Source organism: Aplidium turbinatum, chromosome 4 (assembly GCF_918807975.1).
Source record: "Aplidium turbinatum chromosome 4, kaAplTurb1.1, whole genome shotgun sequence".
NCBI lineage: Eukaryota > Metazoa > Chordata > Ascidiacea > Aplousobranchia > Polyclinidae > Aplidium > Aplidium turbinatum.
In genome coordinates, this window is record NC_137475.1 from 36,285,885 (window position 1) to 36,298,535 (window position 12,651).

Here is a 12,651-nt window from a genome sequence, read left to right on the forward strand (position 1 = left end):
TGAAAATCAACCTCTAACAACCTATGCTGTAACTCTTTAATTTTCTGACTGTATTATTGATTGTTACACCAAATCCTGGCATAGCATGCCTTTCCAAATGCCACTTTTGTAAATTTATCCTACATATATTACTATATTATACATTAACATATCTTACTATACGTAGGCACGTAGGCTATATCTTATCATATATTACACCCGAATAGTTAAGGATGATGATTACTATCTTTACTCTTCCATGAATAAGCTACTATACTGTATTGCATAATTTTATATTGCCAGACAAGAATATATCACTAAGTTACTACAAGCTTGCATCTAACTAGGCTACCCCCTGATTATTATAAGCTATTATGTTTGTTCAGAGGATCGCTTAACTTTTCGTAAGATTATTGTTTAGATTGGTTTGGAAAAGATGCTTGAAACAACTCAGACACTACATCCTTCATCGGCACTACCAAAGAATCTCCACCTCTCATTAGCGATACCAAAACACTCCATCCTTCACTGACGCTATAAAAGATGATTCAACTCTTATTGGCAATACGAAAAACACGCTGCTATATCATCATACTTCTTATGCTCTTACATGTGCTGGAAATTAATTTAAAAAACAAAGCTTTTTTAACTATTTTACCTTAATAATGAGCTGCCATATTGTGTATTTGTTCTGCATTCTATAAGCTACTTAATTTCGTTGCTGCGAACACTTTATTTCTGTATAAAACCTGTAAATAGTCCTTGTTTTGATAGTCCCTTATGTAATTATAATATGTGTGTGTGTATTAGTTTGTTTTTGTGATGTTGTTGGGTTCAGTCGTGTTCTCGTTGCTTTAAGAATTGACGCTCCAGTTGCTTTAGGAACGAGGAGGCGACTGATTCTTAACTTATTCATCTACTTATTTTAATGTATCAGGTTTGGTGGCCGTGCTTAACTATATTTATCGATGCATATACCGCAATATTAGATCCTTTTATGCACGTCTTAAACCATTATGGGTTTGCCACCTTTTCCTTTTGTTGGTTTTGTTACTGTATTTCTTTTTCACAATATCATTTCTTCTGTATTCTGCCTAGCCAAAGAAAAATAAATTGAATTGAAACTGAATTGTGTACGGTACCGATCTATTTCTGAATGTAAAATCTGTCCCTAAAATGCGCAGCGCATTTCTGATAGCTCGCAAGCACTCCATGCACTAGTGCTCTCTATCGCCATCACTGCAGAAAAGGAAAACGAAACCTATTTAATGGCAAAGCACTATGATATTAAAACCTTTGAATAACTTACCTTACTAAATAATCTACATTTTGCAGTCTAAAAACGACTGCAGACTGCATGTGTGCACTGCCAGTCTGCCACATTGCTAGTTGCAATTTGAGGAAAAGCCCAGGATAACGACTGTTATGTTATGGAATAATTTCTCGACAATAACATTTAAACAATCGGAAGCTTCACTCTGCCAATCTTACTAACCGATCCTGCGTCAAAAGCCTCAACAAGTATGAAGTATGCAAAAACTTTCAGGAATAATCTATCAAGGCTTTGTCAGTCCTATTATTAAGATTCAAAACCAACCAACAATGCACTTCATTATAAAATGGCAACACTGGTTATCGCGTTAGTCATTTGTATTATTTGTTTGTGTGGTTGTTGAAAATTGAGAATCGAGCAGTGCTCTCACTTTTAGGGATTTAGTTCCAAATTGGAACTTTTAGCCACTTTTAGGGACAACTCTAGGGATTTTGATGATCTAGGGATTTTTTGGGGATTTTTTACAATTTCTTGCAAATCGTATTGTATAGTTTGCTAACTAGTAAATTTTGTTTTGTTTCCTTTTCTGAGGAATGGATGAAACTGGCCGGATGAAGCTAGGGATGTTTCAACCGCAAAACAACTGGGCATTGTTGTAGGCCTAGTCTACAGCGATGTAGAAGGTGTGTGTGTTAAAACCCAGTTCCTTGACCTTTTAGAAGTTAATGATGACACAGCAGAAGGCATATTATATAGTGCAATCAAGCAGTCACTGAATGCAAAGGCATACCAATGTGCATTGGCGTAGCCAGGGGGGGCGAAAAGGGCCCATTCCCCCCAAATTTTCAAAGTTTGGATTGCGAAGTTGAGCCCTTTATTGAAAATATAATAAAGTTTGTATAAATTTATATCGTTTTCCAAGGCATCTGGCAATTAACACCTCCAGAACTTGTATTAGACACACAGAAAGACATCAATAAATTTTGTAAAAACAAATAAACGAACTATTTTTAAACAAATGAACAAACTATTTTTAAATTCAGACTTATTGCCGATTGTAATTGTATGTCACGAGAAATAATTATATTTAGGCCCAGGGTGAGATTGCTGGTTTATGTTTTTTCAATTAATTCAAGGTCATATCTTAAACGTTTTCTTCGCTGCTTTGGCGTACGTGACTTTACGTTTGGGCCTTCGACACGTTTCGACGAGTTTCTACGCTCTTTTAGAGTCATGTGATAATATTTCAGAATCGCTTACTCTGTTGGGTTTTTGTTTAGTTTTTGGGTTTTTGTATAGCTGAGTTTTTGGTGTTCTCTCATTTCAGCCGCAGTTTTTGCTCGTTGGTGTGTAAGAGCCTCCTTTAATAAGTGAATAGCTGTTGATCTGCTAATAAATTTCATACAAATATTACCCTAACAGTGTTTCCAGAAAGCTCTATAATCCATTATTTGAGTGCAATTTTGCAAAAAAATTTCTGGGGGAGCATGTCCCGGACCCCCTACAATATGAGTGCCTTCGGCACGCTCTAACCCCCTAAAGTATTATTGTTTCCCTTGCTAAATCCATCAGGATACGCCACCCATAGGCGTAGCCAGGGGGGCAAAAGGGGCCATGCCCCCCCCCCAAATTTCAAAGTTTTGATTCCGAAGTTGAGCCCTTTGTTGAAAATATAACAAAATTTGTAGAAATTTATATCGTTTTCCAAGACATCTGGCTATTAACGCCCCCCTTGACTTGTTTTAGACACACAGAAAGACACCAATAAATTTTGCAAATCGTAAATCGCCCAAAGTTTACACGATTTGCGCTTCTTTTAACTAATCTGTGGAAGCAATTTCAGAATCGCTTACTCTGTTGGATTTTTGTGTAGTTTTTGTGTAGCCTAGCCGAGTTTTTGGTGTTCTTTAATTTTAGCCACAGTTCTTTCCCATTCGTGTGCAAGAGCTACCTTTGATAAGTTAATAGCTGTTTATCTGCTAATAAATTGCATACAAATATTACCCTAAAATTGTTTCCAGAAAGCGTTATAATCCATTATTTTAGTGTAATTTTGCAAAAAAAATCCTGGGGAGCATGCCCCTGGACTCCCCTAGAATACGCGTGCCTTCGGCACGCTCTAACCCTCCCCACGAGTTTTATTGCTTCCCTTTGCACAACCCCCAGGATACGCCACTGCCGCGCCATTAACCAAATACTTTGTCGTTCTTTTCGATCCATCAAATATTTGGCCCCCCCCCAAAAAAACTTTCTGGCTACGCCACTGACGCCACCGCACATCAGGTGGCGATGTCTCAAATCAAACACTGTGTTGTTCTCTTGAATTCATCACATATTTGCCTCCCCCCCAATTTTTTTCTGGCTATGCCACTGCCAATGTGCAACATTGTCGGATATTCATCTGACACTACCTATGTAATGTTTGGTAGCAACAACAGTGTAGTTGCCTATGTAAGGCTATCCTGATGTTGTGACTTGTGACAGTGAAGTGTACCTGTCACATGGATATCATTTTGCAACTTTTATTTTGTATTATTCTAATTACACAATATCTGAGTAAAAACTGTCATTTGTTTAGACTTGCAATAACTTTGTCAGCCTGTCATACAAACTAGCCGTGGTTCACTTTTTTATCTTAGATCTTAGTATTCAATTGATATTTGAAAGATGATACGGAACTGTGCAAAAAAATTTTAATGAATTATCTAGCACGCTGAATTGAAAATAGTGTTGAAATGATTGAATGAAAGGAAATGCGGTGGGCTACATTTCATTCGAAATCCAATGTAACACGCTAATTATTTTTAGGGATTTTTCATGCCATCTAGGGATTTTTTGACATAGCTCTAGGGATTTTCTGGTTTTCATTTGTGAGAGCCCTGGAATCGAGATCGAGATGTAAAGATAAAAAAGATTTTCGCTCACTCTAAGCTTGGTTACGGTTTATCACAAAAAATCTCAGTATCGCAATTTTTTTGTATACTACCAGAATTTTCATTCTTTTTTGATATGTGCCATAATTTTTAAAGTTTGGAGCGGTACCATAAGGTAGAAATTAGAAAACTTCAGGACAAGACAGGAAAAACCAAGTCAGAGTTATAGTTTAGTACAGTGTTGCTACATTTTGCAATCTCATTTGAGAAGCACGCAGGTATGACATGTCAACAGCCTAGTTTGTTCTTTTGCTCTATGCTTGCAGTTTGCATGGCAGTGAGTCAAAGTGTTTACACTGATATACTCTTGTTCATATTCCATGGACTTGATGGGCCAAGACAGGTGAGCGAAAAAGCTTCAAGATCAAGTAGCACTGATTCGACACCCAGGGTGAGCGCTTGAGCAACGCATTTTAAAGACTACTCTTCATTCAGCGGCATCTAATTTATGGAATAATTTCCTGGAAACAACGGGTGCAACCTAGTTCGTACCCTGAACACTTCGGACCCTCAGTTCGTACCCTGAAAAGATCGACAGAAAAAATTAAAAAAAGCCGAAGTCGCTGATCGGAGATTCCACAAACACACTCGAGGGTTAGGGTTAACGGAAAATGCGGTTAGCGGAAACTGCGGAAAAAATATTTGCAGAAACTGCGATCAGCGAGAGTTAGAGAGCATAGATTACTCGATGGTTAGAATTAGGGTTAGGGTAAACCGAAACTGCAGTTAGCAAAAACTGCGAAAAAATGTTTGCGGAAACTGCGATCAGCGAGGGTTAGGGTTAGAGCATAGATTGCTCTATAGTTAGGGTAAAGGTTAGCGGAAACTGCGGAAAAATGTTTGGCGGAAACTTCGATCAGCGAGGGTTACAGTTAGAGCATAGATTACTTTATGGTTAGAGTTAGGGTAAAGGTTAGCGCAAACTGCGGTTAGCGGAAACTACGGATAAATGTTTGCGGAAACTGCGATCAGCGTGGGTTAGGGTTAGAGCATAGATTAGTCTATGGTTAGAGTTAGGGTTAGCGGAAACTGCAATCAGCGACTTCCGCTTTTTTTAATTTTTTCTCTCTATCTTTTCAGGGTACGAACTGAGGGTCCGAACTGTTCAGGGTACGAACTAGGTTGCATCCGGAAACAACACTTCAACAATCGGAAAACTTACCCCTGTCAATCTCGGTAACAGCCCTGCAGCAAAAGCCTCTACACTACAGTCTACAAGCATGTGGAACTACCAGGAATAACCTATCAAGGCTTTGTCAGTCCGATGATAAAGATTCAAAAACCAAACCAGATTTATTACTGGAAAAAATAATTTGTATTATAGCCTAACTGCTTTGATACAATTGGTTGTTATTTTGAATCTTCATTCTAGGACTGACAAAGCCTTTGGTAGGTTATTCCTGGCAGTTTTGCATACATGTACACTGTACAGGCTTGATCTGTTGATGTAGGGCCGGTTACCAAGTTTGATGGAGTGAAGTTTCCGATTTATTAACAGCACTACTTCTGCAGTTCTTTATGCTGTAGTTCATTGTATTTCTATTTTAAATGTATGCCTAGGAAGTGTTATGTTAAGTAAAGTATTGCCTTGACTTTTCCAGTCAGAATTTAAGCAGTGCAGATTGATGTGAGCCATCACAGAAAATGTTAAAGATACATAAAGCTTGTAGAATATATGACTTTATGTCTTTATCAAGAGCGTCTTCTTTCACTTCATTGTTTCAAGGTTTTCTGCAGCACAGTATCTCCTTCTCTGTCTTAATTGTTGAACTTGCATACACCTTTTGTGCAATACAATGCTTAAAAAAATACTGAAAAGTATAAAAATGCTATGTTGTGTACTGTGTAGTGTTGCAGTGTTATCTAGTTTTCAGAAAATCACATTATAAATTTTCCTCTCAATCTAAGGCACAGGTTCCAAACCTGGGGTTCACGGACCCCTTTAGGATCTTTGAGATAGTGCAAAGGGGTCTGTGGCCCTGTGGGTGTCTTGGTGTTGTCTGCATTTAGGCTGCTTTAAATCTCGATTGTTTGTGCAACAAAAAAAGGGAATTATAAAAAAATCAAAAATTAATTACAACAGACTAGTACACCAGACTTACAACAGACTACAACAGACAAAAATTAATTACAACAGACAACATCATAATAGACAAACTAGCTACTGTAGCCTATCATTGTTTTTGTTGTGTTGTATTTTTTCATATTTTGTTTGTTTTTACAAGCTAAAGTCTTTTTTCTTGCATATTCAAGTCTCGCATCTTTCATTTAAGACACTTTATTTCATTAAAATGTCCAGCAGCTGTCATGTCTATCCAGTCATGGGTACAAAGACTGGGAGGCACTTGGTCATGTACCTCCCGAAAAATAGAGTATACCGTAAACATGTAATTTTTCTCCTTGTTGGCAAAAAAAGTTTTGCTTGCTTGATTATATATATTTCATTGACATATCACCAGCGGCACAAGATTCACTTGTTTTTAGCAATAGGCTATAAATATTTAGGAATTTTTAAGTTGTTGAAAATCAGCCCCCATAATTTTTTTCTAGAATCGCTATTGTGTATATCTGATATTACAATAAATATCCCTCAGTAATAGATCATGCATTAAACATTTTCTGATTAAATTCCTGGAAAATGTTAGTAAGGATCCGCAGGCTTGAAAGTTTATCAAAAGGGGTTTTAAGAACTACGGTACTGATCTAAAGAAACATGGATAAAATTGAAAATCCCAATTCGAACTTGGAAGCCAACAATGCTAAGAAATTCTGGCTAGGTTTAATAAAATTTTAATGCTATGGTAAACTGATCCAAGCATTGTAGCAATTTTTAGAACATGGATTGCATTTTATCAAGTTGTGTGGTCCAAATTCTTGATTTATATTATGTGGACATCATTTATTGAAAAGTTAAAGGATCTACGATTCTACGTAGATGAGAGCAAGTTTTTTTAACAAAATTTATTATATCTGCTCAGTGCTCAGTGAGTGAGGAAGAACAGGTATCAATAACGTAAAAAAGAAAGGACATTTCTTTTAAAAAATGGCTAATTTGTTTGCAAAAGTCTTAACTTATATATGATATAAACACTGACAGCATGCTTAACTTGTTGGATTTATCAATTTGAGCAAGACTAAAAGAACCTCTAATGCTTTCTACCCGGGAAAAGTACACCAGTGGCTAAATAGCAACTTAATGCAATGTAATCACTCAGTTATGAAGTCATGTCAAAAGTCCAAATAATTAACAATCTAGTCATGTACAAAATCTAAGCATCAATGACTTAGGATCATTTATTGTTAGTCTTGCCATTTTTTGCCACGCATTTCAGTATTGCATCATGCATATCAATCTATTTTTAGTTGAGCTGAGCACCTTTTCCATTTAACAGAAAAGATTAAAAAAAATGCAAGTGGTAAGACTTGTCCATTCACCAGTAAATATTTGTCATTAAGCATATATATATATAATTGCTGTATTTTCACTTACGAAGTTACTTCAACAAATTGATAGGGAGTTGAACAACTAAATTGTATTTTCAAAAAAACAATACAGTTCTGAAATTTTGTAGCACTAGCCTATAGTTTAGTTTACTGTTGTTTGTACTGGCTAGGCCATTTGCAAAATTAATCACCGTTACAGATTTAAAATTTGGATAAAATAAAACATTGTGTATATTTCATCTATATAACATCATAATATGATATTTGTGAAGCTTTGTTACCGGTACTTCATTTTTGACCAGCACACAAGGTCCTTGACATTTAAATTCTTGGCTGCATTATGAGCAGCTGAGGTTAACATCATGTATACTAATACTGTGTAGTTGCATTGCATTGTGGAATTTCGAAATGGATATTATTAACATTCAAAGTTGGTCAAATGAACAAGTTCTAATTTGGTTTAGAGGTAAGTTTGATCCATAGCGACTGCTACGGATTGATAATAATTGAATTCATATCTACTTCAGAAATGTGTGGTTATTAATATGCTCAGCTATTTTCGTTTTCATGTTATTACGTTGTGTGACATTGGTTGTTACAGAACCCATTTTACCACTACTGATGTGTAATTATGGTAAATGAATTCACTGATAACCTTAATTAATACTTCGTGTTTAGTTGGATATATGGAACATGCCAAAATAGAAAAATTGGTAATATTAAAGACTATACCTTTTACTCCAAAACAGAAAATAAGCGTATTAATATTATTAAATTTCAGTTACACTTGTTTTAAAGTTTATCTGAAAAATCGATGCTGGAGCATTTGATAACAGGATTGTATTACAATCACTCTATTAAATGCTTTGCAATAATATTGAAAGAGATAAATGTTAAAGCTTTATCAGTTTCTGTTGTATGTTTTCTGTGATAGCAACATCCTTTTCATGGTGGTAAATTATTCATGAGACAGAAAAAGTTTTCCCAATTTGCAATAGAATTAGTTTCTGTAGACTGGATCTGGATGTACCAGTCGGTACTTGTCATTTTATTTTAGTTGAATTCTCTTTTTTGATGCTTGTCTTCGCAATTTTCTTTTTGTGAGGTTTTTTATTTCAAACAGTCATACTGGTAGTTCTTTCTCTTGAATCATTACAAGCAATTTTTATGCTTCATCAAGCTGAAAGTAGCAAATTAAAAAAAAATATTTTCAAAGTTGCCTGGTCTTGTGTGAAGAATAGCTCCACGATTTCACATGAAAGCGTTTCTCACCTGCTACAGCTTATTTAGATATTTGTCTCATCATTCTTATTTTGTCAGTTAAACTATCATAAAGGATGGATCCTGACTAACCGTGTCTTGTAAAATCAATTAACTTGCAATAGTGTTGGTGAAAGAAAAACTGATTGGTGATGTGGTAAACCTACCACTTTTTAGTACCACTTTTTTAGGAATATACTCTGTAGCAGCACTGTTAGCACTTAGCAGTAATTCGCCCATTTACAGCTATATATATATAGTTAGTACAGCAACTTCCCGAGCACGATAGTGGTGGGAATGACCTGAGAACAATGTGCATACTCTTGTGGAGTAGTTTATTGCAGTAAGAAAATGAATTGACACCATCAGAACCTGATCAGAACAAAAGGAGAAAGACTAGTCTGACGCCCAAAATCAAACTGTTAACAGAATGTAGAACAGAACTTGATTATATACAAATAGAAATCAAATTTAAAATTTATACCCATACCAAAGCATGCTAGTATACCGATATACTATTATACGATCATACTGCTGTCTAGAATCTAGATACTCTGAGGTTTACCCTCTGGTACATACATAGGCGCCGACTTTTCAAAAAACCTTGGGGGGCGAGAAAGGTGATGACGTCATAACCGTAACGCTATTTTACTCAATTAAAATAGTCTTTGATTAAGCTTAGTGTCTTGTTTATATTGACAAATAGGTCGCAAACCGAATTTATTAGAACCGCTGCTTGAAACGATTAGTTTTACGCATGCAGTACGCCTAGTCGTAAAAATTTTGATATTGTTAGCTCATAATTGGATCAGTTGGAAAACAAGACGATTCGTTTCCTTTTCGTGCGAGTGAATAACAACGATCAAGACAGCGAAGTTATCGAAATAAAACGTAAAAAATCATGATCTCAAGCAGAGTGAAAACCCGCTATCAGTTTTATTAACCTCGTTTCGCTAATTACTTTCTTTCAAAGCGTTGACAACGGCGAAGTGTTTTCTCTTCTGTTTTTTATCGAAAGTCTTTGTAGTCTTTTATTGAATACATTAGGCTATATACTCGAGTAAAGGTAGAGATGTTCGCAAGTGATTTTCACATCAAAAAGGCAAGTTCAACTAACACGGGACGTGCTGTTGTCTCCAGCTCGGCAGTTTTCAAAATGAACGCACTAAAAATCATTGTCGACGTAGATTACGGAGTGTGCCTAAGTAAAAGTTTTGAATACGTTTATTTGCAGTGATTCAAACTTAATTTTCAAATTCAATGATTTCTTGTCAATTCTAAACTTTATGCACTTGTTGAGCAGTATGCAAAGCTCACGAGACAAAACAGAAAGAGCTGTTTTAAGAGATCATTTTTTTATTTTTGCGTGTAGGATATAATCGTTCTTATTATTACGTAACATTCCATGATCGTTTAAGTCGATGTCAAACCTTAGCGGCCGCATAAAACAATGATGTCAGGTCAGCTAGGTGATAATAGCGGTAAGAGACGTCGTTAATGCAGGCAATATCTGCGACCAAGACCATTAAACACCTTTTCTTTTATCGGTTTTCGATTTAATTCTGACACATTGCGAAGAAAACAATGCGTTCTGTTAAATCATAATTGTCTCACAGCGGGAAGACCTCGTTGGAAATTAGACGTAGCGCGTCTAATTTAGCTGGTTTACTGAATATTGCCGTGAATAGTTACGTGACTATTCCAGCAGCGTAAGTTACTCTACCATCCACTTTAAAATTTCCATACCGTATGAGAAAGCCATGCGATCAGCTGCTGTTTTGCGGGCAAGAGCAACGTAGGCTTTTCTTGCTTTCGGCATTATTTAAGTCCGTTTAAATTATCTAAATCTCTTTCGCGAAGTGTTTTATCTTTAAAACACCACTTGTAATCACCACTTTTGTTGCCCCTCAACCATAAATTTACGGGGGGCGCTGCCCCCCGGCCCCCCCGGAAGTCGGCGCGTATGGGTACATATATCAATTCGTACTGAAAACGTTTGGCGTACCGTCATGTTGAAACTCATTGAAACTTATTTCTTACACATGGCAACATATTGGAATTTATTTTGTATATACAATATACATCTCCTTGAAAACTATTTTTTACATGTTGAAACTTTTTGAAAACCATTGAAACTAAACGTTGGACGCTCCAGATTAAGTTGTCCAGTGTCCACCACATATTGAATTGATTATGAGCAGCACACAACAAACTAACAACGTAGATGGACGCAAAACTGTGTAGCGCGATTGTGAGAAGGCGAGCAAGTACTCTCTGGCATTTTAATCCTAAGGGTTGTGAAAGAAAGCAAAGACACCTTGAGAAACCCAGGAATGAACTATGAGCCTGCAGAATTGCACAGATTCCAGAACCAATAATCATTGACGTCAGAAAGTGTAGAAACGACGTAATTGTACGAGAGTTGTATTTGTACGTATTTAACGAGAGTTGTAGCTTGCAGCTTCAACTCTGATAACTGTGGATGAAATGCATTTTTCTATGTTTGTGTTAAGATTCACAATTTTCTCTTCAAAATTGTCCAAAGTATTTGAATGAATAAAAAAGTAATAAATGGATAGACTTGAGTTTCATTATAGCCACAATTTATGCTGTTCAGCCTATCAACTATTGACTGCAGAAATATATTTGAAATAGATGAAGTAGCTTTACTATGAAAAAATACTGCTTTATGGTACTACAGCGGTGACATTTTTTTACAATACCTTTTTGAACCATGGTAACATCATCTCGATATGAATCCATCTCAAATTATGATATTACAGAAATACATTTCGTTGTTGCATTTGTGATTTACATGCTCTATATTTCTTGATCTTTCTATTAAGCACCATGAGATATTAGTTTGTTGACAGGTATTGAAAGGAACTGGACGCGACTTTCGTTCCCTCATTTCATCTCCAATTTTCTTGACACTCTGCAGCTATCTGAGCTGTAGGTTTGTTGTTTTAATGACGGTGGGTGAAATTTCTCACAGTGTTTGTCTCATAACACTGACCCTTGCTCATTCATTGCACTAAGATCACCTTTTTCACTGGCAAGAAATGAGCAGCCGCTTTCTAGCCACTTCACAGTAATACCGGAGGTTAATTAGCCGTATCGACATACTCGATTACTCGGGTTACTTTTTCACAACTTGTTGATTTTTCCGTGATTTTGTGTGTGGACCTAAGCGATAATGCATCACATCTCTTCCTGTGGTGCTGCTTGCTGTACAATAATTCCTAACTTTTACATATCCTACAGATTTGCATACTTGCAGTGGCGTACTAGATCAATTTTACAAAGTAGGCAAGGAGGGTCTGCTACTATTCGGTGAGACCGATTCGGTGAGTTCCTAACCTCTAACCCCTAACCCTAAAACGGCAATGATAATAGGCTACGGTACCTGATAATTAAAAAAAAAAATTGAAAAAATCCCCGAATAGGAATCGGACTCACCGAAACGGGCCATTCCGAGGCAAGGAAGGGGCAACATTTTTGGTGACGTCATAGACGAATGCATAAATTAGGTTAACTTTTAATATTAATTTACGCTCCCACTGGTTATGCCACTGCATACTTTTGTGTCCATTCTCAATCTGACAGCTGTGAAATTAATATACATGGTATTGTTTCGGCCATGAATAAGTCTTCGTCAAGCTGCTAACTGGACAATTTGTGCAGTAATAACAAGCAAAACAGTGTTTGTCCATTGATAGACTTGAACTTATGCAGCTTCAACTGTCGACACTTTGAGTGCAC

At 36.5% G+C, this 12,651-nt stretch overlaps 1 protein-coding gene across 1 annotated transcript in view; it reads left to right on the top strand.

Annotated features, from left to right (window-relative positions):
* Window positions 1-8,037: 8,037 nt before the first annotated feature.
* LOC145769364 (uncharacterized) overlaps window positions 8,038-12,651 on the top strand; it is a 46,009-nt gene continuing 41,395 nt past the window's right edge. The window contains exon 1 of the mRNA XM_082580978.1: window positions 8,038-8,095. Within this exon, the coding sequence (XP_082437104.1) occupies window positions 8,038-8,095 (58 nt within the window). The remainder of the gene's footprint in view (window positions 8,096-12,651) is intronic.